The sequence below is a fragment of the Heloderma suspectum genome, chromosome 6 (assembly GCF_057233095.1).
Source record: "Heloderma suspectum isolate Gila_16-S chromosome 6, 16-S_ref, whole genome shotgun sequence".
NCBI lineage: Eukaryota > Metazoa > Chordata > Lepidosauria > Squamata > Helodermatidae > Heloderma > Heloderma suspectum.
In genome coordinates this window covers 47,584,690-47,611,240 of record NC_139463.1, presented here as the reverse complement: position 1 = coordinate 47,611,240, position 26,551 = coordinate 47,584,690, and the positions used below count along the sequence as shown (strand labels likewise).

Here is a 26,551-nt window from a genome sequence, read left to right as displayed (position 1 = left end):
AAGGGCTCTACCAGAGTTGTCTCGGGTGCTTTTTCCCCTCATGAGTATTTTGACTCAACATAAGCTTCTTATACCCATTCATGAATCTGTACTTAGCTGTTGGGACCTTACATAAACTATCATTCACTGGGTTGGTTGCTTTTTTGTTTGTTTCTATTCTGGCTTGCGTTTGTCTGGTCACAGGACTATTTGGACCATTATGATAAGACCTCTCAGCTGTGATATTAGAGGAGCACTCTTTCAATGGCCAACTTTTTTTTTTAAGGGATTGTTTCTTGTAGGGAATGCAGATGGCGATCACATCTAAACACCCACACCAGAGGGGGAATTATGAATGGAAGAAGGAAATGCTGTTGCAGATTTGTATAATGCAGATAATAAACATAATTGTGACTCATACTAAAAGGCAGCTCAAATTGTCTTTACTGTACTGGCAGCTTGAGAAGGGCATGAGTGGGTTGCTGGTTTGTTTTTTGTTTCTCTCCTGTTCATGTGGAATTGTCTATGTGTGCAATTATGAGTCATGAGTTTGTAAGACCGGTGATTTTGCTCCAAGCTCCTCTTGATACAGTCAGAACTTACCAGTGTTGGAAATACCTCTCTGACTTGCTAAGCAGTTTGGAGTCTGATTGGAGTATTGCTTCACTCTGGTTGCTGTAGTCTTTTATGAAGAAATGTTAGCGCTGGAAACTATTATTAAAAACTATCTGATTCAAGGATACCTGTGTTTCTGTGTGTTTCTCCTTGTTCGTATGAGTGTTTCCATGAGCCTGAATGCCAAGTATGCATCCATGCAAAATTGTTATTTTCGGCAAATGCCAAGGTGACTCAGTCTGAAGTTTAGACTCTAAACTATCCACTGTTTTTCTATGAACCTGTTAAGTAGTGCTGCAAAAACAACTTCCCCAACCCACTCCCAACTATTCATCAGCATTCCTTGAGAAAACATTTGCTGTGAATTTACATTGCCCTCGCTTTCTCTCACTCTTGATTGCCTTCACTTGTTCCTAGTGATGTTGCCATATAGTCAAAACTCATCAGGCATGTCACTTCCCCAAATCATCCTATGCTCTTACATGATTGGGCTGAAACATACAATTAATCCAGGAGGGAAGCAGGAGGCACAGAGGAAAACTAGCCCTGAAGCTGCAAGGGTGGGGGAAGCAAGAGTGCTGTTCAGAGGTGAATATTTGCACAGTCTAAGTTGGGGGGTATTCTACCCCATTTGAATGGCTGTTTTCGACCCCCACACAGAAAGTGCACCACCTGTGGTGCCACAGACCTCACATTCACTTAAGAAGGCCACTGTTCAGCCTTTGCTTGCACCCGCTGCCATGCAAACACATCAGCAGCCATGCACGGACATGACAACATCCTTCTCCACAGCCTCGAATGCAACAACGCAACTCCCCCAACCATAATGTCACCCACAGGCATTTCCCCTGGCCACTGCATGATGACCACACCACTCAGCGGCCAGCGGACCTCCCACGGAAGATCCAACATGCAAGCTGCTGTTACCACTTCCCCTACAGCAGTGTACCCCAGCCTGGTGCCCCCAGATATTTTGAATATCGACTCCCATCAGCCCCAGCCAGAATGGCCAATGGTAAGGATTGGTGGGAGTTGTAGTCCAAAACATCTGGAGGGCACTAGGTTGGGGGAGACTGCCCTACACCGTGACCAGTGAGGGCTACTGCAGAGGAAACGACAGGCATCCTATCTGGCCTGTGGAGTCGGAAAGGAAGTGTGTTCAAACCCTGCAGTTCCTCTCTGGCTCTAGTCTACCACCTGCCTGCAGGTCGCTGCTGCTGCTGCACCGTCTTGTACTGTCCATAATGGAAATAACCATTTTCCAAAGGAAAGGGGGCACATTTACTACCAGGCTCACAGCACAGCATCTGAGGCATCTTGGTGCAGTCCATCAGGAACTTAGGGCCATGAGTTCAAATCCCTCCCTTGGGAGAGAAGCAGATACTCTCCTCATCACCCCATCACCATGCGCCAAATGCACCTGTGATTGACGTGTCCGATATGTGTCAAAACAGTCATAGATTCATTAAGATTCATCTTAATACGTTTTCTAATACACAGTGGTGTTTGCTCCCTTATAGGTGTGCTCCCTTAGAGGACTGCAGTCCTCATGTAGCGTAGTAGTGAGGAGGAGACAGAGCAGCAAACCAGGAAGTCCTTCCTTGAAATATCTCCTGGGCATTTATTTCAGAGTAAGCCTGATGCAACACAGTGAGGGTTACTTCTGAATAAGCAGGCAAATGAGAGCAGAGGGCTACAGCTGTGCTTCGAGGTATGTACGTTCCCTTGCACAAAGTTTTGAGTTTACTTCTGAGTATACATGCTTTGGATAGGGCCACACAGCTGCACACATCCTAGGTCAGGGGTAGGCAAAGGCCAGGGGTAGGCAACCTGGTGCTCCAGATGTTTTGGACTACAGCACCCATAACCCCTTACAATTGGCCATGCTGGCTGGGGCTGATGGGAGTTGCAGTTCAAAACATCTGGCGGCCCCCAGGTTGCCTCCCCCTACTGAGCTCCTCCTCTGTTTACAGAGGCCCCACTTCCTCCGTATGTTTCTCACACTTTTAGATTGCTCAATAACCTAAGTTCTCTGGGTGGTGCACAGGTAAATCAAAAATATAAAGTGCAAAGGAGTAAAACAATGAAAACACCAGCACGTACGATGCAACCAAAATAAAGCCAGCAGCAAGAAGGAGCAATAAAACAATGCAGCCCAGAACACCAAAGTGAAGAAAGCGGCAAAATAAAACCGTGTGAAGAACGAAAACTGATCTTCGACGCGCCCGCGAGGATAAGCGCCCGAACGGGTGAGAGCGCGGCCGCCAGGCGAGCCTCGCCGGGCAGAGCATCCCGCACGCCGGGCGCCGCCGCCGAAAAGGCCCCGCAGTTGTCCGGGCGCGCCGCTTTCAGGGCCGGCCAGGACGGCTGCGCAGGAGGGCCTCGATTCGCCACAGCGACTCGGCCGGCAGCCCTCTTCGCGGAGCACGCATGCGCAGGCTGGCGGGGCGGGGATCCCGCGCGCGCCGCCCCGGCACGGGCCCGGCGCGCGCCCTGCGCTTCAGGCGGGGACGCGCCCCCGGCTCCAGCTCGCAGTTCCCGCTCCGGCCAGCAGAGGCGCGGCGAGAACGAGCCCCCGACGCCGCGGCCGCCGGGCGGGTCAGGCGCTGGCGCGGGCAGCCCGGCGGGAGGGGTCCTTCCCCCGCCGCCCCTCGGAGACGGAGAAGAGCCAAGATGGCGGGCGCGAGGCGGCTGGGGGCGGCCGCGGCGGGGCTGGGCGGCCGGTAGGTGACGGCGGCGCCTCCCTGCGGCCGAGCGGAGACGCGACGTGGCGGGCCGGGCCCCTCCCCGGAGAGGGGGTCCCGGGAGGCTGGCCTCCCTCCGCGCCCTCGGAAGAGCGAGCGGGGCCGGGCTGAGGGCAGGAGGCGCCGCTCGGCCTTCCGGCCCGAGCCCTGCTGGCCCCGCCGGCCTTCTGAAGCGCCCGAGCCCCGCCGCGGTGCGGTGCGGGAGGAGCCGTCCCGTGAGCTGACCTGGCCCGGGCCCCGAGGCCGGCGGGACGGGGCCCCAGCGAGAGGGAGCCTCTTCTGGCGCGCGGGCCCGACGCTGCAGCGGGCGGCTCGGGGCCAGGACAGCGCGGGCGGCTTTGCTGGCCCGGGAAGGCGGCGCCCGCTGGGCGAGCGGCCAGCGCGCCCGCCGTGACGCTGCGGGCAGCACGCGGAACTCGGGCGCGCCTGTGAAGGCATCGGCCTTCGCTCCCGGCTCCCGGGCGTTGCGGAGCTCGAGCCAACGCGGGGCAGGCCTAGCCTTGGCAGGGCGTCGTTGTCATTGAATTTCCCTGGCTTTTGGAAAAGGAAATTTGTAATTACGATGTAGGCAGCCCTACCCTCAACCCCACTTCAGTCTCTCTCTTTTTTACAAACTTAACCATATGATAAATGGGATTATAAATACTTAACTCATAGTACGCTTGATTTCATTTTAAGAATCGGGGTTCTGAAATCTCGAAAATGATTTCCACAGATAGAGAGGACTGCCCTCTGCAGATCGTTGCCCTTCACACGTACAAAGCAACGGGAAGGCTGAGGGAGGGAGGGGAGCTAGCTGCTTGCATGCAATGAGAATGACTGAATAGGGCTAGATTCTCCCAAACATCGTAATGAGCATACATGGAGTGTGAACACATGTTTGGTGTAACATGTGAATATACCCCTAGAGTGAGACGCAATCCTTTCATGTCCTTTTCATGTCACACAGAAAATAAGAAGGATTGGGGCCCTTGTGCTACATGTCCGCTTTCAGAAAGGTGATCCTTCTGCTTCCCCCACCAGTGCATTCCATCCCAACCCCTCCTAAGTCCTCTGAGGGCCAAACTGCATGTTAAAATTTAAAATGTAGCTAGGTTCCCCCCTCCCCCGCCTTTTTTAAAATTCAAAAGTACATGGGACCTCATATGGATCAGGACTTTAGAATGGTGGGTAGGGGGATTTAACCCTTTGTCCTGTGCCTGCAACGTAGGTTACAACTGGATGCCTTTTTGGCAATGTAAATTGGAGGCATGGGTGGCGTGATATAGGTTGGGATCACAGCAGGGTGGTGGGGAAAGGGTTAAGGTCCCGCAACCCCCACCCCCCAATGCTAGGGTCCTAATCTGTGTAGTAACATGTAATCTCACCTTGTGAGGTAACATTCCATATCTAAAGGAATAGGCATTGCACATAAAAGCCCTTTGTAATGGAATTTCTCTGAAAACACTAGAGTACTGGCAGCATTCTAGCTTCAGAGTGAATCTGAGCATGCCCAATAGAGTTTTCAACAATTGCTGCCGTAGGCTTTCACGGGGCAGAAAAACCTTAATAACTTTTGAACCACTGCCCAGAACTTCACCAAACCAATGAAAGGCACATATCAAGAATGTGCATCAGTAGTTTTCACCAACATTTGAAAGAAATATATGATATACTGAGCTGCAGTTTAGAGTAAAAATACAAATGTGTCCATTTTCAGCAGTTTTTCACTAGCTGCACCTGTGGTAATTTTTATTGGATTACTTTGAAATTTTGCACAGTTGTATATCATCACATAGATCATGGGTGCCAAGTTTCATCTTATTAGCTCAACAGATGTCATTTTACAAGCCAAATAATATTGAGGCTTATAATGGTGACTCACCTTAACTAAAGGGGCACTCCTTTAGTTACTGTTGTTACTGGTGACAATCTCATGAAAACAATTGTCATTAATCAACATTATCTTACTGTTCATGTTAATGACAGTAATCTGATGTTAGATTCCACTGTTCTTCCAAGGAGCTCAGGGTGGCATACAGTTTCTGTCTTCCTTCAACTTTATCCCTCCTCCAGTGTTATCCTCACAACAACCCTGTGAGCTAGAAACAACAGAGTCTTGTCTGGGGTGGGCACTTACATCTCACCAAAAAAGAAGAAATGCATAATAAAAAAGGAGGACAGATTGGTATAAAACTTACAGATTCTAATGTACAGTCAGGGCCAGAAATATTGGAGCAAGGATAACTGTTTTGGCAGTTGGCCTCTGTACACCACCACATTGAAGCTGAAAGGAAACACACCCAGATGGGAGCAAAGTCAGGACTTTCAGCTGTAATTCATGGGGTGTGACCAAAGTGGGGCACTAACCATTCTGGAAGTACAGCCAGTGGCATACATCCCCCCATCGTTGGTGGCTCATAAGTAATGGAACAAACCAACATCATTTCAAACTTAAGGATTGCCTTTAATACCTGGATGCAAATCCTTTGCAGTCAATGGCTGCCTGAAATCTGGAACCCATGGACATGACCAAATGCCGAGTTTTCTCCCTCGAGATGCTTTGCCAGGCCTTTACTGCAGCTGCCTTCAGCTGCTGCTTGTTTGTGAGTCCTTCTGCCTTCAGTCTTGTCTTCAGTAAGTGAAAAGCATGCTGTATTGGGTTGAGATCAGGAGACTGACTTGGCCATTGAAGAACATCCCACTTCTTTGTCTTGAGAAACTCTTGGGTAGCCTTTCCTGTATGTTTTGGGTCATTATCCATCTGCAGTATGAAGCAGCGTCCTATCCATTTGGCAGCATTTGGCTGAATCTGAGCAGAAAGTATAGCCGTATACACTTCAGAATTCATCCTGCTGCTTTTATCAGCAGTCAGGTCATCAATAAGCACCAGTGACCCAGTTCCATTGGCAGCCATACATGCCTATGCCATAACACTGCCTCCACCATGTTTGACAGATGATGTGGTCTGCTTTGGATCATGAGCTGTTCCTTACCTTCTCCATACTTTCCTCTTCCCATCATTGAGTCCAAAGAATTTTATTCCAGAACTGGGCAGGCTTTTTTAGGTGTTTGCTGGCAAAGGCTAATCTGGCCTGTCTGTTCTTGAGCGTTACCAGTATTTTGCGTTTTGTTGTGAAGCCTCTGTATTTACATTCATAAAGCTGTCTCTTCACTGTAGATGTTGACAATGACATGCCTACCTCCTCAAGAGTGTTCTTGACCTGGCTAGATGTTGGTAAAGAGGAACCCTTTCACATGAGCAGAATTCTGCGGCCATCCACTTTAGTTGTCTTCCGTGGTCTTCCAGGCCTTTTGCTGTTGCTGAGCTTGCCAGTTAATTTCTTTTTTTTCAGGATGTTCCAAACTGTTGTATTGGCCACTCCCACTGTTTTTGCTATCTCTCTGATGGGTTTATTTTGTTTCCTCAGCCTAATGATGGCCTCCTGCGCTCACATGGACACCTCTTTGGGCCTCATGTTGGAGGTTCCAGTGAACAGCTACCAAATGCACATGTAACACTCAGAACCGCCTCCAGGCCTTTTATCTGCTTGATTGGTCATGGGATACCCAGGAAACAGGCCACAGCTAGCCATGCAGCTGCTAGGCCATTCGTTCCATTACTTATGAGCCACCAGCGATGGAGGGGGGTATGCCACTGGCTGTCCTTCCTGAATGGTTAGTGCCCCACTTTTGTCACACCCCTTGAATTACAGCTGAAAGTCCTGACTTTGCTCCCATCTGGGTGTGTTTCCTTTCAACTTCAATGTGGTAGTGTACAGAGGCCAACTGCCAAAACAGTTATCCTTGTTCCAATATTTCTGGCCCTGACTGTATATGTATAGATGGAAATGTAGAAATAATTACTATAATTTAAATAGAAGTATAATATATTTCATCGTAGTGGGGGAGATTGTGACCCCTGTAACTGCTGTCCAGATCATTGTAGATGGGCAAGTTCAAGGTCTCTGCTCTCCCTTCTTATGGTTCTTTAGATTTAAATCACATTTGGACAGGACAGCCCTTCAAATAAAAGGACTGGCCTCTGAAGACACCTTCAAATAGAGACTATCCTCTGTAAAGCAGCCCACCCTACTTTTGACACCTTAAAGACTAACCAATTTGCATATGTTTTTATGCTTTATAGAGTATCAGAAGTATGAAAGATGGTTTGATGTTCTGAGGAGTTTGCAATCTCAATACTTGAAGTGTCCCCAACAGATAGCTTATATATTTAGCTGTATTTTTGGTGATGAAAGAATATGCAAGCTTTTGAGTTGTCGGTGCTCAAAAGTTTGCATGTTTTTTCATCGAAGCAAGCTAATTCAACAAATTATTATTTTTTCCTATTTGTTAGAGCTGTGCTGATAACTTGCTCTTTATGACAGTCATGCAAATAATGATACTGTATGCCTCGCCTAAACTGCACTTTAAAAGCTCTAGAGATGACCTGCATTTCCTGTTTTGCCCTTATGGGGAAGAGAAAAACTGGACCATGTGTACGCAGTGCTGGATTGAGTCTAGTAATAACTGTAACCCAGAGGAGCAGTTATTAATTTACAACAATGTTTTTTATAACTCCCAGTTATTCAAAACAAAAACAAAGATCTGCAGCCTTTTCAATATCTCCTGCTTTCATGGGACCACAAAGGAAAAAACGCAGTGCTGGGGTACTGTTGTGAACAGGTTGTTGGAATTCGAATCTTCATTCAGCCATTGACTCTGAGGGCCTTGGTCGAGTTTGGTCAGCCAAACTTGACCAAGTTTGTGATCATGAAAAATATAAGGAATATTCTTACCTGCCTTGAGCCATAAAATAGGCAAGATCTAAATCTGCAGAATAGGACAGTTAGGGCACAATCCTATCCAGATAGGCAGCTGCCTCCAAACTCGGAGGCGACTGCCTATCCAAAGCGGGGCAGGAGAAGCACGGAGGGGATCGTTCCCTCTGCATTCCTCCTGCCCTGCATTTTCGGCTAGACAGCTGATCGCGGCTGTTTAGCCACGGGAGGGCTGAGTGGGGAAGGAGGATACATTGACTGTGTCGTACAGGCATTTCCGCCCTCCCTGCCCCAGAACACCTCCAGACATGCCCCTTTTCAGCCACTTCGCGCTCCTCTTGCAAGTGCGGAGGACAGGGCTGTTCCACGTTGCCTTGGAGGCAGCGCGGAAGTGGGCGGAGGTCTGTTCTCCAGGAACCAACCTCGGAGCGCGGGCTCCAAGGTTGTCCCAGAAAACAAGATATCTTATGGCCGTCTAGCCTCTGTGTTGTAGCCATAGGATTGCTCCCTCCAGCTTTTACTGAGTAGTTCTAAACCGTTGATGTTTGGGGTGTGGTGTGAGATGTGCCATAAGACTATAAGAGCCTGAAATTATTACAGTCTTGTTAAGATTGTCATTTTTTCTTCTTTGAGCTGCTGTCATTTGGGATTCAAAAATGTTAATGTAGCAACTAAACGACCGCTACATTTTGCTGCACAACAGAAGCTGCTTCTTCCTCCAGCAGTACCACAGATGAAAAGTGAGTATTATGCTTGTCCTGAAGTGGGGAAATATGGTTAAGAAAACCTGTAATCCTGTCTTCTCTGAAATTACTTCTTCATGACAAAAATATTGAATCATTACACTGTTTAGTCCCACAGCTGCCCCCGCTGAACAGTGAGTAGTGAAATCAGCAGTACTGCTTCCAAATATAAAGTGCATACATCCTTCTATCTTTTAATCTATCGATCCGGGTTTCCCTTGTTTTGTTACAGCTGACCGTCTGTAAGTCAGGAAAATAAAGGGGTTGAGCCTCTCTGAGTTTAAGGGAAAACAAACAGAAGAACCCAGTGCTTACAGGGCCCCCACATCTTATCTAGTAGGTTGTTCTGCTCTTGGTTGTTTTGCTCTTCTGTGGCCTTTTGTGTTCTTTTCCATTACTTGTTCCAACATCTGACAGCAGATGAGAAGCATTTCCAGAAGGTTCAGAGCATGTAATTTATTTATTTAGTGTCTGGAAGCATATAGAGTTAAATAATTTTTCATATTGTTTTCTTGTTTTTGATATTACTGTATTTATTTGGTATGTTATTGTTAGCAATCCTTTTTGAAGGAAAAGAAGAGTACAAAGATAAAAATGAAAAATCGAAAGAATGGGAATCTTATAGCGATATTTGGAGCTCAGCGGGGGTGGACACCTCCCCCCCCCAATCCTCTGGCTGCCAGTCCCAAACCCTTTATTGCTATATATTGGGGTTAGGAAGTTTCTGCACGATGGGAAAGGGAAATGTGTCCTGCTTCCTTTTCTCCGTCATGAAACTTTGTTGTATAATGCAGGGAGGGGAGTTCTTTAACCTTATAGTAAACAGTCCCTCAACTCTCGTCCCCATCTCCAGGGTACTTACTTTATGCTATTTGGGAGTTAGGCAAACCAGTTACTCTCCCCCCCCCCCACACTCACTCTCACCATTCTGTGGAATTCTAAACATTTTAAAAATTGACATTCCAGTGCTAAAGCTGGAAACTTGAGTACATTGAAGTCAAATAGGCTGTTGGCATAAGAGGTGCTGGCATTCGAAATTGAATGATTTATATGTTGTTTGATTTGTAGGCTAATAACAGCAAAACTGCTTATTACATGAAAGCTCTAGAGCCTGCTTTTGTTTCTTTGATGCTAGAAAATGTTATTCCTTCTGAAATGTACATTTTGCCAAATTAACATAATTCCCAGGACATAACCACTGCAGCATGTAATGAATAGTAACATACATATATAATGTATATGTAATTATTTCATAGGAGATAGTAAATGTAAATAGTTGCTGCCTCTTTGCTTTGTGGGATATCAGTTATTTGATACTGCCTGATAATAAGGAAAGAAAAGAATCTCTCAAAGCCTCTTAGCCATGATAGCTAAATGGAACCTCCATGTTCAGAGATGGTGTGATTCTGAGTACCAGATGCTGAAGACAAATACAATGGGAATGCCATTGCTTTCATATCCTGCTTGTGAGCACCAAGAAGCATCTGGCTGGCTCCTGGTGGAAACAGAATGCTGCATTAGATGGTCTGGTCCAGCAGACCTCTACTTATCCTGTTTATATTTAATATGTTAGGAAGGATGTATCCAAATCAGGCTATACTAATATTTTCATATTTTAATTGATATTTTTTATTTCAGTGAGGTCTATGTTTATTCAGACCCAGGACACTCCAAATCCAAACAGCTTGAAATTTATCCCAGGAAAACCAGTCCTGGAGTCTAGAACTATAGAATTCACCTCTCCAGCTTCTACATATTGCTCGCCTTTAGCAAGGTTTGTTGTTTGTAATTTGTGTGGCAATGGCTTGGATATATGCCCAGAACAAATCGTTTTCAATGATATCTACTTGAGGCAAACTACATACTGCATTGCAGCTGCATGTAATGAAACCCTGAGGGCATTTTATCCCTTGCAAAGCATTCTTGGGCGGGTGATTTGCATCTGAGAAGGGACGGGAGGGTGTTGTTGTTGGTCAGTCGTGTCCGACCCTTCGTGACCCCATGGACCATAGCACGCCAGGCCTTCCTGTCCTCCGCTCTTTCCCGGAGTGTGCTCAAATTCATATTCTTTGCATCGGTGATGCTATCTAGCCATTTCATCCTCTGCCGTCCTCTTCTCCTTTTGCCTTCAATCTTTCCCAGTATCATGGTCTTTTCCAGGGAGTTTTCTCTTCGCATTAGGTGGCCAAAATATTGGAGCTTCAGCTTCAGTATCTGTCCTTCCAATGAGCAGTCCGGGTTGATTTCCTTTAGGATGGACTGATTTGACCTCCTTCCAGTCCAGGGGACTCGTAAGAGTCTTCTCCAGCACCACCGTTCGAAGGCATCAATTCTTCGGCTCTCAGCCTTCCTTATAGTCCAGCTCTCACAGCCATACGTTGCTACTGGGAAAACGATAGCTTTGATTAGACGGACCTTTGTCGGCAAGGTGATGTCTCTGCTTCTTACTGTGCTGTCTAGGTTTGCCATAGCTTTCCTCCCCAGGAGCAAGCGTCTTTTAATTTCATGGCTACAGTCACCGTCTGCGGTGATCTTGGAGCCTAAGAAAATAAAATCTGTCACTGCTTCTATTTCTTCCCCTTCTCTATGCCAGGAAGAGATAGGGCCAGATGCCATGATCTTCGTTTTTTAATGTTGAGTTTCAAACCAGCTTTTGCACTCTCCACTTTCACCCTCAACAAGAGGCTCTTTAGATCCTCTTCGCTTTCTGACATTAGGGTGGTATTGTCTGCGTATCTGAGGTTGTTGATAATTCTCCCGGCAATCTTAATTCCGACCCGGCATTTCTCATGATGTACTCTGCATATAAATTAAATAAGCAGGGTGACAATATGCAGCCTTGTCGTACTCCTTTCCCAATTTTGAACCAATCGACTGTTCCATGTCTGGTTCATACTGTTGCTTCTTGTCCCTCATACAGGTTTCTCAGGAGACAGGTAAGGTGGTCTGGTACTCCCATCTCTTTATGAATTTGCCACAGTTTGTTGTGAGCCACACAATCAAAGACTTCAGCGTAGTCAATGAAGCAGAAATAGACGTTTTTCTGGAATTCTCTTGCTTTCTCCATGATCCAGCGAATGTTGGCGATTTGATCTCTAGTTCCTCTGCCTCTTTGAAACCCAGCTTGTACTTCCGGTAGTTCTCGGTTCACATACTGCTGAAGCCTAGCTTGTAGGATTTTGAGCATCACCTTGCTGGCATGTGAAATGAGTGCAATTGTACGGTAGTTTGAACACTCTTTGGCGTTGCCCTTCTTTGGAATTGGAATGTAAACTGACCTTTTCCAGTCTTGTGGCCACTGTTGAGTGTTCCAAATGTGTTGGCATATTGAGTGCAGCACTTTAACAGCATCGTCTTTTAGGATTTTAAATAGCTCAGCTGGAATACTGTCATCTCCGCTAGCTTTGTTGTTAGTAATGCTTCCTAAGGCCTACTTGACTTCGCTCTCTAGGATGTCCGGCTCAAGTTCAGTGACAACACTATCATGGCTATCAGGGACATTCAGATCTTTCCTGTATAGTTCTTCTGTGTATTCTTTCCACCTCTTCTTAATCTCATCTGCTTCTGTTAGGTCCCTGCCTTCTTTGTCCTTTATCATGCCCGTCTTTGCACAAAACGTTCCCTTGAGATCTCCGATTTTCTTGAAGAGATCTCTAGTCTTTCCCATTCTGTTGTTTTCCTCGATTTCTTTGCATTGTTCATTTAAGAAGGCCTTCCTGTCTCTCCTTGCCATTCTCTGGAACTCTGCATTCAATTGGATATATCTTCCCCTTTCTCCCTTGCTTTTCGCTTCCCTTCTTTCCTCAGCTACTTGTAAAGCCTCATCAGACAGCCACTTTGCTTTCTTGCATTTCTTTTTCTTTGGGATGGATTGAGTTGCTGCCTCCTGAACAATGTTACGGACCTCCGTGCACAGTTCCTCAGGCACTCTGTCTATCAGGTCTAATCCCTGAAATCTATTCCTCACCTCCACTGTATATTCGTAAGGGATATGATTTAGGTCATACCTGAATGGTTTAGTGGTTTTCCCTATGTTCTTCAATTTAAGCCGAAATTTTGTAAGAAGAAGCTCATGATCTGAGCCACAGTCAGCTCCAGGTCTTGTTTTTACTGACTGTATAGAGCTTCTCCATCTTTGGCTGCAAAGGACATAATCAATCTGATTTCGATATTGACCATCTGGTGATGTCCATGTGTTGAGTCGCCTCTTGTGCTGTTGGAAAAGAGTGTTTGCTATGATCAGCGTGTTCTCTTGGCAAAACTCTATTAGCCTTTGTCCTACTTCATTTTGTACACCAAGGCCATGCTTGCCTGTTATCCCGCTGATTTCTTGACTTCCTACTTTGGCATTCCAATCCCCTGTGATGAAGAGGACATCTTTTTTTTGGTGTTAGTTCTAGAAGGTGTTGTAGGTCTTCATAGAACCGATCAACCTCAGCTTCTTCAGCATCAGTGTTTGGGGCATAGACTTGAATTACTGTGATGTTGAATGGTTTGCCTTGGATTCGTACTGAGATCATTCTGTTGGTTTTGAGGTTGTACCCCAGTACTGCTTTTCCCACCCTTTTGTTGACTATGAGTGCTACTCCATTTCTTCTAAGGGATTCTTGCCCACAGTAGTAGATACGATGGTCACCTGAATTAAATTTGCCCATGCTTGTCCATTTGAGTTCGCTGATTCCCAAGATGTCGATGTTCAGTCTTGCCGTCTCATGTTTGACCACCTCCAGCTTACCTTGATTCATTGATCTTACATTCCAGGTTCCGAAACAATATTGTTATTTACAGCATCAGATTTTCTTTTCACCATCAGACACATCCACAGCGAGTGTCCTTTCGGCTTTAGCCCAGCCACTTCACTCTTTCTGGCGCTACTTGGAAATTCCCTCTGCTCTTCCCCAGTAGTATATTGGGCACCTTCCGACCTGAGGGGCTCATCTTCTGGCGTCGTATCTTTTAGCCTTGTGATACGTTCCATGGGGTTTTCTTGGCAAGAATCCTGGAGTGGGTTGCCATTTCCTTCTCCAGTGGACCACATTTTGTCAGAACTCTCTGCCATGACGTGTCCATCTTGGGTGGCCCTGCACGGTATAGCTTATGGCTTCACTGAGTTACGTAAGCCCCTTCGCCACAACAAGGCAGTGATCCATGAAGGGGGACGGGAGGGTAGGAAGAGCTTAATAATTTCCTTGCTTTGTTTTTACCCTGAAACATTCCCTCTCCCAATTGTTTTTACCCCTGCCAGTTCTGGGCCCATCTCTACCTTTCAAACCCTAGTATGGAACCCTGTGGGGTTAAAAGCAGGTGAGATGCATTTTCAGGGGAAAGATGAGCACTCCCCTGCTGCCTTCCCTTCTCCAGTGTAAAAACCCCCCAAACCTTCCTTAGGATCCCTTGTAAAGGGAGAAGGGGTCATGGGGCCTTTTTTACCTGCAGCTTCAATGTAATATGTAATTTACCCCTTACATACAATAAGCTCAGTCCTAGATCTTCCTCTATTGATATAGATATTCCTCACATAGGGATTGTGAGCATACAGGGCTACTGCAGCATAGTGCTGTAGCAATGTCACAAGTGGTCAGATTATATCAGTCTTGCAAATTAGTCCACAAAAATGTTGACTAGCTTGTCTGTCTGTATGCATGACATGTTAGTTGACATGTTAGTTTTTGCTGGGTATGCCTGAAGGTGATTTATACCTGGCACAGATTAGTTAACTACTTTACGGTCCTGGATTAAGTATGAACTAAGTAAGATTTTACAGAGAGAGTTTTGATTTGCCCTGATGTGTCTGATAACCCAATCCCATGCATATCTTCGTGGAAGTGAGTAGAACTGAATTCAGGCAAGTGTGTCTAGGATTGCAGCCTTAGGGGTACTGTGGGCATCAAGCCGCAAACAGTCATGTGTAAACTAATATTTATTGCATTTATTTATTTATGAATATGAAGAAACCAGGAAGCTCACAATTAGCAGGAGTTGGATGATGGTCTTTTTTTTTCAGAGTCTTGGGTTTTTTTTTGTTTTGGTAGACAGCTCTTCAGGATTGAAGGAGTTAAAAGCATCTTCTTTGGGACAGATTTCATCACTGTCACAAAGGTAAGCCCAAAGTAAGACTGTAATGCTCTAAACATGAACAGAAGCTTGCACAAAGTCTGCAGGGAGTGATAATGGAAGTGCACTCCATTCCCAAATTGTTTAGCATCAGCTGGAAAGCTCTCCTTACAATGTTCTAAAAATAGAAGAGACCATGCATTTATGTCTGTTTTGAAGCATATGCCAGAAACTTAGGGCTCTACCCCTTTTTCCCATCTGAAGCTTCAAAATTTTGGATTTGATTGCTGGTCAAAACTGATCACTTCTTTCCTTTGCAAATTGTGTTTAGAGTTCTTTGAAAATAACATGCTAAGGCATTGCTTATGGATCTTGTTCCAAGGTAACAATGAAGTGGCAGTCTTATGGAAGAGAAACAAAACCTTATCCACGTGGGGTTTTGTTTTTGTGTGTGCAATATATATAATGCCTTTAAAAAAAAAATAACCCTCAAGGTAGTGAACAACAGAATAAGAAAAAAGACAGCTGATTGGATGCAGACTTAGTTAGTTGCCCGTAGTTCCCATTTATTTATTTATTAAATTTATATCCTGCCTTTCCACCAAAAATGGTGTTCAAAGCAGAACACAATAGTAAAGTACATATAAAAGCAAAGTCAATTAAAATAAATCAATAAAAGCACAACAATAAAAAGAAAAATGCTGCATCCAACCAGTTAAAACTTCCTTCAGTAAGCCAGTGTACATGCCAAATGCCTGCCTGAGTAAAAACATCTTTGCCTGCCAGCGGAAGGGCAACAAGGGGGAGCCAACATAGCCTCCCTTGACACAGAGTTCCAGAGCCTGGGAGTGGCCACTGAGAAGACCTTTTCTTGTGCGCCCACTAAACGTGCCTCTGGTGGCGGGACTGAGAGAACAGCCTCCCCCAAAACACTTGAAACATGGGCAGACTCATATGGGAGAATACAAACAATGGGACTTAAGTCATGACTAACTTTTCGCATGGATTTCAATGGGACTTAGTGCAGCTAACTTAGTCTGAATCGAACCCAATGGAATCACAGTAACGTTGCTACAAGAATTCCGTTAAGACAGCATACAAATGATAAGAAGACACCACAACAAAAGGACTGGCTTGTACAGTTACATCACTGACCCTCTCAATAGTATGCAGATAAGCCAAATTCCCAAAAGTTTGCCTCTTGATAAGGGCATATCTAATCATAGCACAGAAGGTCTTGTAGCCATGTATAATTATTGCGAGAGAAGTTAATGAAGCCTCTCATTTTGGCTCATTTTACACATCAACTATGGTATCCTTCTGGATAGGTTGTCTGGGTTGGGAGTTGGAGGCACTGCACTGCAGTGGTTCCGCTCTGATTCCAGAAGGTGGTGGCTGATTCCAGAAGGTGGTGCTGGGGGATTATTGCTCTGTTCCTTGGCAATTATGCCACGGGGTTCCACAGGGCTCCATTTTATCCCCTATAGGGAGGTTATCCTAAGGTGTGGGCTGAGGTGCCATCAGTATGTGGCTGACACCCAGCTCTGCCTCTCTTTTTCATCAAATCCAGGTGAGGCAGTGGCTGTTCTGAATCAGTGCCTGGGCACAGTAATGGACTGGATGAGGGCCAATAAACTGAAACTCAGTCCAGACAAGCTGGAGGTACTGTTAGTGGGTGGTTTGTCTGCCTGGTTAGGTGATGTTGAAGCTGTTCTGGAGGGGGTTGCACTCCCCCTAAAGGATCAGGTTTGTAGTTTGGGGGTGTTCTTGGACCCAGAACTGTCACTTGAGGCACAGGTGAACTCAGTGGCATGGAGCACTTTTTATCAGCTTAGGCTGGTATACTAACTATACCCTTATCTGGACAGAGATAGCCTAGCTACAGTTATCCATACTCTGATAACCTCTCTTCTGGATTACTGAAATGCATTATAGTTGGGTCTGCCTTTGAAAATGGTCCGGAAACTTCAGCTAATCCAAAATAGGGCAGCAAGGTTGTTAAGAGGGACTGGCCAATGAGATCACATTATGCCAGTACTCTTCCAGCTGCACTGGTTGTCAGTCCATTTCCGGGCCCAATTCAGAGTGCTGGTATTAACATTCAAAGCCCTTAATGGCTTGGGGCGAGGTTATCTGAAGGATCGCCTCCTCCCATATGTGTCTGCCCAGACCCTGAGATCATCCTCAGCAGCCCTTCTCCATGAGCCCCTGCCAACGGAAGTGAGGCAGGTGGCTACCAGGAAGAGGGCCTTTTCTGCTGTGGCACCCCAGATGTAGAATGAGCTCCCTAGAGAGGTTCGCCTGGCACCTACATTGTACTCTTTCCAGCGCCAGGTGAAGACCTTTATATTCTCCCAGTATTTTAGCATTTTTGCTTCCTAGTCTTTTAGCTTTGGTGTTTTAAATCTGTATTTTAAACCTCTGCATTGCTGCTAGGTTTTATTCTGGTTGTGCTGTTATTTTAAGCTTCCATATTTTATATTTTATGCTGCACTTTGTGGCTTTAATTTTTGTGATCTGCCCAGAAAGCTTCGGCTATTGGGCATCAATCAATCAGTCATGCCACATCATATTTTTCATTTAGAACCAAAATCATAGTTTGAGTTTTCAAAGTACGCAGGCAAAGTAAAGAAGAGCTGTTTGTCTATCTTAATTTCCCATCCTTTCACTTCATCTCTCCTGTCTCCATGGTATAGCTGCCTCTAGAGGCAGAGCATTAACTGTAACTGTTTGTCAATTCAGACATCATGTCAGACTATAATCATCATAAAACATGGTTTGCAACCCAGTTCAGCAGACCATGGTTTCTCATTTTGGTTTGCTGGTTCAGAGATTGCACAAAACCAAAGAAGTTAAGCTTCTTTGATTTGGTGCAGTGTCTAAACTAATCCTACATGTGTGTATGAGTTGAAGCGTGCAGAGGCTAACTAATCTGCTATAAATACACAGCAGGTTTCAGAATTAATAGGCTTTGGTTGCCAACTGGCAAAATACCTACATTCTGACTCTTCTGTAGCATTTATATGGATCTGAGGGTTGAAGACCATCCCTTTCAGCAAACCTGTTCTGTCCCCCTTAATGGAAGCAGATGCACCATCAACACTCCATAGCATTACAGCTTCAATTCATAAAGATTCTGCAATGGAATATTAAAGTGGGAAATGCCTCAATAAATACATTTGTCTGACCTGTGCAGCAACGTATGTATAAAAAATGACCACACGTAAGACTTCTTTTCTACTCTGAAGGAAGTTTTGGTTTTGTTAATTTTATAACATTTATATACAGCACCTTCATATTAATTTAAAACATGGCTCAGAGACTAAAAAAAAATAAATCTAAATAACGCTGCCACCGCCACCACCAATAATAATAATAATAAAAGGCACAGCAACAGAATAAGAGTCAGAAAAGAAAGCAACTAGTTTTCAAAGGCCAACCTGAGAAACTACCTCTTTCCATGTGTCCTGATGATCTCTGGGGTCCATTCAGGCTGCCAGCTTAAACATACTATCTGTGTTGTCAAGGGCACAAAATGAGGTGGTGGTAGGCCTTCTCCCACCCGAATTATGAAGCTCCCTCCCACTGCAACTAAAGTCTAAGCGTGAGCACTTTCAGGGAGTATTCTAAGATGTTCCTGTTTGGGTTGAACTTTGGAGTTCTGGGTAAAGTTAGAACAGTTAGAGAAAAATTGGTTGCTTTGATGAAATTTTATCCTCTTGGTGTTCTGTTTTTTTTTTTTTTACGTGCCCCAACTCTTCAAGGTTGCCTGCATTATAAATCTCTTCCATATCCAGTGTCTGAAAGAGGATGATAGGTAGTAATGTGAGGAAGTACATATTACTATAGGATCAAGCAGACAAAAGGAGGTACTTCTTCACAAAGTCATAACTGTAGAATTCATTACAATCTTTTTAAAGGGTTAGATTCTTACTAGCCATAGTCGCCAAATGTGGAGGTTCCATGTATAGTTTCCTGGATCCTAGGAGCAAACAGTGGGACTGTTGATTTAATACCTTGCTTATGAGCTTCCCAGAGGCATGTGGCTGGTCAGTATTATGAATAGAATGCTGGACCAGATAGACCTCCAATCCAGCAAGGCCATTCATCTGTACTTGTGCTTTTCTTGAAATCTTCCTAGGAGAATGAGGATGTGGACTGGAATTTAATAAAACCAGATATTTATGCAACTATTATGGATTTCTATGCTTCTGGCTTACCTGTCATTACTGAAGAGGCACCTCGTTCAGAAACAGGTAAATGGTTGATATTTCAAAACTGATGGTCTATCAGTTGCTATGAGCCATTATGACTTGATGGAATCTCAGTGTTCAAGCACAGTGTACCTCTGAGTATCAGATGCTAGTGACAAGTAACAGTGGAAGGCCATCACCTTGATGCTCTGCTTGTAGAGGCATCTGTCTGGCAACTGTTAGAGATTCTGTGTTGGACTGACTAAATCAGCCTTCCCCATCCTGGTGCCCTCCAGATGTGTTGGACTACAACTCCCAGCCTCCCCAGCCAGCATGGCCATTGAGAAAGGATGACCCAGCAGAGTGGTTCTTGTGTTCTTCGCAAGGGCTGCTTGTGAAGTCTTTGCAGCTCTGATAGGCTGGGACTCACGGGGGCACACTCTTGGGATCTTTTTTTCTCTGCTGTTTCACACTTGTGTTCAGTTCATTTGGGGCACCGTTTTTCTCATTTTCATGATTTGGAGTTTGAGGAGTGCTTTGTCTGGGAGGGCAGGCAGCTTCCTTCTCGGGGAAGAATAGATGGAGCTCTGACTGATTCCTGAACTGAGGGAAGTGCTTCCTTCATTGTGCAGAATGCTTTCCTGACCCCATAAGGTGTAATGAAATTTCCTTTATCTCAAGGAAAAGGAATCCCAGCAGACTATATTTTCATTATTTTAACAGGCAGAGCCGTTCTAACCCCCTTGGATGGCCGTCACAGGCAGAAGTGCCACTCCACCAGTGGAGAACGGTGCCAATGGGGCTCTGCAGCCTCGGGCACTGCTGCAGTGTTTCTGCTTGTGGTAGGTCCCAAAAGAGGGTGTTCTGGGGGCTTCTTGAGGGAGGTCTTGGTTCTATTGGATCCAGAGCCTCCTTTCTCCCCTGGGATTAGGTACATTAAGTATGCTAGCCTGGAGCTGGCATAGTTAATTTCCCTTCCATTTAAGCCAACAGGGTTAACAAAAATTCCGCTGGAGGACTAAAATTAAAATCCCCCCCACCCCACCTGCAGCCCTGATCAGAGTGAGACTGAAGGACTTGAGATACCCCACCACTTCCCTCCCCTCCCCACCTAGTATTTCTCTGTTAACCTTTATTTAGTTTGGACCTCAGAAATTTTCACTGGTGCATTGTCATTATTTTCTAAGAATATTGTAGAAAAGCAGTATTTTATTAATCATTTTTACAATTATTCTATGATTATTCTAAGATAAACATGGGTCATTGTTTCTGTCTTGCATAAACCATTCAAGTTCCATCTGAAGAAGATGATGAAGTTGTATTAATGATAAAAGAGTTGCTGGATACTAGAATAAGGTACAACTTTACCTTCTATACATCTTGCCTACTATACTCAAAGCTTTTGGAAAAAGTTAGTTCAATGAAGGTGGCCAAATTCTAAATCTGAAATTCAAACGATAGTCAATTTAGTGCACTGACAGAGCTGGCACTACTTTGTAAGTTGGCTGTCAAAACAGCATTTTGTTCCCTATGTGATCTCTTGATGTTCCTAGTTCTTCAGGCTCTGAAGTTGCCACCCCTTCTTCACCATGAGCTTTTTGGGGGGGTTTGGAAGTCTGTGATTTAAAACACACTTCAACAAGGGATGACGGTACATATGTCTAAAATGTGGGAAAGGGGTATGAGTTGGAAATGTTAGTGGAATTAATCCATGCTCTTTTGCATAGGCTCTTTGAATATTTTGCTTGTTCATTCCAAGGCCAAATATTTCTGTTAACATTGCTTGTTCTCCAGCATTAACCAGAAGGACATCAGAGAAAGTCTTTACAGTTGTACATTTATATTTTGATAATTATGTCAATATTCACACTGAAGCATTTCCAGCATTTTAGTGTATGCTAGTTTGACAGTGTATTCATTGTTTCTTTTGTAAATGTCCGAAAGTCTATTGGGAAGTGAAAGGCCAATGTATGTAGGAAATGAAGCTGCTGATTTTAATTGCAATATAGGTGTAGCTTGTTCTTGAATGCATACCAGAGCTCTGAACTGGATGAATTAGTTTTCGCTTCTGAGAGCGGAGATGATTTGCTAGGAGCTAGTTGGTGGTGGTAGTAGCAGTATTGAATAAATATGAGCAGTCTCAAATTAATTCATCAGGAATGCAAACTTGCATAAAGAAGTTCTGTACAAGGAACACAGACCTTTTCAGTGTGGTAGAGCACTGCCATAGAGCGGTTACCATCAGCCTTACGGCTACCATCAGCCAGCCCTAGCTAGTATAGCCAATGGTGAGGGATGATGGGAATTGTAGGTCAGAACATCTGGAGAGCCACAAGTCGTCCACCCGTGCTGTAGAGATAGAATTGTGCTGTTGTTCATGTCAAAAAGAAGTGGGTTGAATATGAGTTCTTCCCTCTGGTTTTCAGTCAGTATAATACCAGACCAGTTTTCGACCAGGTCCAGCATGTTATTGTATAGGGGAAGGACATTATATCTTGCCCTGATTGTACACGGAGACTAGTGGAAAGGATATAGTATGATGGCAGTTAAAAGCATGCCTTTGGGAAAGTTTAATAAAAGTTGCTGTAAAAGCAGAAGATAAGGAAACATTGAAGCATATCTATAACAATGGAAAACACCCACAAACCAGCTGAGCAAAAATTAACTCTAAAAAGCAATTGTTTCTCTGTAGAAAACAAGCCAAAGTATTTTTAAACCCCACAAGTTTCTAGTTTTTTTCAGTGTAATCCAGTTCATCTGTTGTAACATTTCAGAAGTCAGTGGGATTGAAGAGGGCTGGCAAGAACAAGGAATACAATGTTCTATTTAGCTTCTCACCATCACCACCCAGCTTGTCTAGACCAAATAAATGTTGCAAACTAGGCAAATGTATGCAAAGCTACTGAATTTGAATAACTTATTTCAGTTGAAGGAATCAGCTCTTACGGCATAGGATAAGGGTTACTGTGGCAGAGAACAGAATATACGCAGCTCTGGCTCAAATGTTTTTATGTACTTTATTGCTGTGAGCTGCCTTGGGAGGGCTCCTGTCCTGAAAGGCGGACAAGAAATATTTTAAATAAATTAATTAAATTAATAAATATTCTAGAAAAAAATGCTGATGGAAGTTGATTTAAAGGAGGAGAAGGGAGGTGATTTGATGGATTGCACAAGGCAGGCTGTTCTGGCATAAGCAATACCACAACAGAAGGTACAGAGGTGGGATCAGAAGAAGGGAAGGGCAAAGTAGTGCATTTGGGGGGCAATCTGGGCCTTGCTTGTAGATATAATTCAAATGTTAGAGTGTTTGATTCTTCCACTAACAATTTGTCCATCATATATATATGTATGACTCAATGTTCCTCAGGCCAACTGTCCAGGAAGATGGTGGGGATGTCATATTTAAGGGCTTTGAAGATGGGATTGTACAGTTAAAGCTGCAAGGTTCGTGCACAAGTTGTCCCAGTTCCATCATAACGCTGAAGAATGGGATACAAAATATGCTGCAGTTCTATATTCCAGAAGTAGAAGGTGTGGAACAGGTAAGCACAATTTAGAGAGCATAAATACTTCTTTTTATTATAGAATTTCTTCTCCAGATCTCAAAGTATCTTTCTACAAGCAAGTTTTTAAAACAGAAATTGGCACTTCAAAGCTATCATTATTAGTTATTTAGGGAGCAATCCTATGGCCGTTAGTCAGCAGCTAGACGGCCATAGGATATCTGGTTTTCCGGGAACCAACCTCGGAGCCCATGTTCCAAGGTTGTTTCCCAGAGAACCGACCTTCCCCCCTTCCGCACTGCCTCGCAGGCAGCATGGAACACCCCCACGCTCCAAAGTGGCCAAAACGGGGCGTTCTGGGACGGGAAAGGCAGAAATGCCAGTACCACACATCCTATGTGTCGTCCGGCAGCTTCCTCCCCCGCTCTGCCTTCCCACAGCTAGACAGCCAAAATTGGCTGTCTAGCTGCAAATGTGGGACAGGAAAAGCATGAAGGGAACGATCCCCTCTGTGCTTCGCCTGCCCTGCTTTGGATAGGCGGTTGCCTCCAAGTTCAGAGGCGGCTGCCTATCCCCATAGGACTGTGCCATTATTTATATTAACAATACTTATATACCTCTGAATATTTAAAAATCTCCAAGTGGTTCAGGCGCAAATATTAAAAGACACATTTAAATACACTACTAAAAACAATTTCAGTTACAACAGCAATACAAATACATTTAAAACACACTATTAAAAACAATTTCAAACTACAGTGACAGTACAGAAGAACACAAGGAACAGTAAGATGGAGCAACATATGTTTAATTGCAATTATTTACAAGCCAGAGAAGGCTTGGCTGAACAAGTGGATTTTCAGGAGGCAGTTGAAACATACCACATTTTCTGCTTCCTGAACTGAACAGAGGAGGGTTTTCCAGAGGGTGGGCACTGCCGTGAAGGCCCACCTTCAAGATATTACGTGGCAACATATTGTTGGTTGCAGAATGACCAGCAGGGCCTCCTCAAAAGATCTTAAAGGTCAGCTGGGTATATATAGGAGAAGGTGGTCTTCTAGGTATCCTGATCCCAAGTTGTGTAGGGCTTTGTATGTTTACAATATAACCTTGAACGTGGCTCAGTAGGTAATAGGCAAGCAGTGCAGTTCTTTTATCCTAGGTTTAAGGCAAGCATAGCTGGGTGCCTAAAAACTGGAGTCTGTCTGGCAGGGGACACAAGTGGGATCTGCAGTAAAATATTGCACTGTATCCTCACTTCCTAGCAGGAGTGCTCATGTTCAGGGTTTCTGGCACCTCTGCCCTGCTCCAGGATATTCCACCCATTCCTTTCCTTTCCCCAACTGACACTCAGGTGTTCCTTGGCTACTGAGTATGCTCAGTCCTCATTGGGCCTTTTCTCTTTGCTGCTTTAGGTTTTACCTTTTAAAGATTTTTTAAAAAATTTTTTCACAAACCTTGGGATTCCTTCAAGCTTGCTTCCTCTTGTTTCTCAGTGGCCTCATTTTGGCTATATAGCTGTTGGCACATCTGAATTCACAATTAGAGGGAATGATAAAGGGAGGGGTGGGAATCACCCTGGCCTAGGACAGGGATGGGCAACCTTTTTGGGGCCAAGGGCTGCATTTCCTCAGGGGAAAGTGGTTGGGAGCCGCACACTGGTGTGGTCAGGGCGAAATCCTATTTTCTCTCTCCTTTAGTCGTGCACCACCCACTCTTCCACTCTCTCTCTGTCCCTCACACATTTATACACCATCTCAGGGAAGTAGAGTAACAGCTTCAAATGCTATGCATGCATGCATGCACACCCATCCATCATGCATACACACACACACACCTACCATGTATGCGTACACACACGCACACACATCTACCCTGTTACCACACTTCCCCCCCATACACACCCTCCTGTCGCTTTCCCCCTATAGTTTCCTTTGCCTTGTTCACACGCTTGCCCTCCATTAATTTTGCCTTCCATGCTGGGTCAGGAAGTAAGCTTCTCAACCTAGCAAGCAAGCAAAACGAGCTGCTAGTGGAGGAACAACGTGATCTGTTTTTTGACTAGAAGCTTGTTTTCCTCGCATGTTGAATCAGGAAGAAGAGGCTTTTCTTTCACTCCAATAGGCAAGGAAAACCAGTGGGGAAGCAGCAAGATTAGGCAGCGCGGGAGTGGTTTGGGTACCTACTGCGTGCTGCAGTGGGGCTGCATGCATGCCATGGGTTGCCCATATGTGGCCTAGGCAAACGAAGAGCTAAGACTTGTTGCAGGAAGGGAATGGGCAGACAAAGGAGGCGTAGAAGATGGCTCACTTACGCAGAGCTCAAGGGAACCTTGTGGATTTTGACAGCCTATATCTCTGTGTGTGTGTGTGTGTGTGTGTGTGTGTGTGTACATTCCTATTTTCGGAAATAACTGTGGCCTGTGCCTTAGTATTACAGTTTGTTGTCTTTCAGGTTGTTGATAATGATAAAGAAGAAAAAGTGAACTTAACCTGAATCAGGGAAACCTTTGGACTTTGTCTAAACTACAGGAAAAAAAAACCCTCACTTTTCCTGGACACTTCTCAATTGACCTGTTTTCATTTCTGCTTCATGATTCTAAGGAAACAACTGAAAAGTATTCTTTAAAGAGGGATTGTCAATTTCCTGTTTTCTTGAACAAAAGGATGAACATGTATGAGTTTGGACAGATGGTGACATTCATAAATATTTCCCTCTCATTTAGATTTAGGTAGCTTCTGCAGTGACCTACATATTCTGAAGAACAATGCAGTGATAAATATTGATATAAATAATTGATTTATGGTTTAGAACCCTTCTTGTTGCTCAGGCTAAGAGCTAATCAAATTCAGCTATCATTCATTGATGTTATTTTGAGTCCTTTTGTCAGTGCATATGTATCTTGCTGCTACAAAATGCAAAACTCTAGTGAACAGAACCCTATTGTTCTCAGAATCTTTTAGTTCTGCTCTGATTATGATCTTACGTTTGGTTGTACAGTTTTCATTTTTAAACTACTGTTGATCCAATAAAGCATCATTGGTATCTATTTCTATTATTTTATTTGCATAGATGGTGAGTACTTAAGAATTCTCCTTCCCTACCCCCAGTGGGCCTCGCTGCATGTGCCATAACCTTCTGACTTAGTTTCTTGTTTTCAGTCATGTGAATTGAAATCTGGCCATCCTTTTGACTCTGTAGTGGACTTGGAGCAGCTTTCTCTTTTCTTGGGGCACCAGTGCCATCTCGACACAAGATCACACAAGACCTTAGTTAATCAGAACTACCATCTTCAGGTTCCTTGTTAAGTCTCAAATAGAATCTTAACTTCACCAATAAGCCTTGAAAGTATGGAGAAAACCAACCCTTTTGCTACTCCTAACTACCTTAATTAAAGCAAGGTAATTAGAGTTGCTTTAATTTCAAGAAGGTAATTAGGGTATATTAAGGCCTACATTAAGTGAATTTAAGAATGTGCCTCTAGAAGAATGGGAGTTTTGCAGGAGTGGGACTCCCTTAAGGAAACTACTTAAAACAGTCCATCTTTAAAAAATAAATGAGAAATTGCTTTGCCTCAGGTAATGCAATGATTGTTCAAATGAGCAAATAAAGTGAGATTAATGAGCAACCCCTCTTGTGCCTGAACTGATTTGGTGGGCTAAAATCAGTAGAGAATAAGGCTCATAGTGTACAATGCTATGTACAGTTTTTATGTAATTAACACTGGGAATAAAAATGCAACTTGTAAATAAGTTGGAATGACCAAGTTATCATCTTGAAAAAAATACAAGTGTATGACTTACACAATTCACAATGAAAGCACTCTTGCAGTAGAAGTGCAATCTTCAAAGTACGGAAATGGCTGATTTGGTAAAAATGAATTCATGTTTGGCTTAATTATGGGATACGTCCATGTATGCACTGTAAAAGGTAAAAGGTAAAGGTGTCCCCAACCAGTCG

General features: G+C 44.4%; 1 protein-coding gene across 3 annotated transcripts; it reads left to right on the top strand.

Moving 5' to 3' along the window:
- The first annotated feature begins 3,240 nt into the window (after positions 1 to 3,240).
- On the top strand, positions 3,241 to 25,640 carry NFU1 (NFU1 iron-sulfur cluster scaffold). Of its 3 annotated transcripts, XM_084804218.1 has the most exons (9): positions 3,241 to 3,317; positions 6,749 to 6,995; positions 8,732 to 8,838; positions 10,480 to 10,615; positions 14,874 to 14,940; positions 19,037 to 19,151; positions 20,381 to 20,444; positions 22,456 to 22,630; positions 25,046 to 25,640. In XM_084804218.1, the coding sequence occupies exons 2-9, from the start codon at positions 6,958 to 6,960 to the stop codon at positions 25,085 to 25,087; spliced, it is 744 nt and encodes a 247-aa protein (XP_084660344.1). In that variant the 5' UTR covers positions 3,241 to 3,317; positions 6,749 to 6,957; the 3' UTR covers positions 25,088 to 25,640. The 3 variants fall into 3 exon arrangements, with proteins under 3 accessions (XP_084660344.1, XP_084660341.1, XP_084660342.1); XM_084804215.1 differs by lacking the exon at positions 6,749 to 6,995; XM_084804216.1 differs by lacking the exons at positions 6,749 to 6,995; positions 20,381 to 20,444; positions 22,456 to 22,630; positions 25,046 to 25,640 and adding an exon at positions 19,812 to 20,133.
- The last annotated feature ends 911 nt before the right edge of the window (positions 25,641 to 26,551 follow it).

What these genes read in the sequence shown, in the direction of transcription:
- NFU1 (XM_084804215.1), top strand. Translation starts at nt 3,268, where the DNA reads ATGGCGGGCGCGAGGCGGCTGGGGGCGGCCGCGGCGGGGCTGGGCGGC. An exon ending in AGCAGTACCACAGATGAAAA is followed by an intron (nt 8,839 to 10,479) that starts GTGAGTATTATG and finishes TTTTTATTTCAG; the next exon opens with TGAGGTCTATGTTTATTCAG. An exon ending in TATTGCTCGCCTTTAGCAAG is followed by an intron (nt 10,616 to 14,873) that starts GTTTGTTGTTTG and finishes TTGTTTTGGTAG; the next exon opens with ACAGCTCTTCAGGATTGAAG.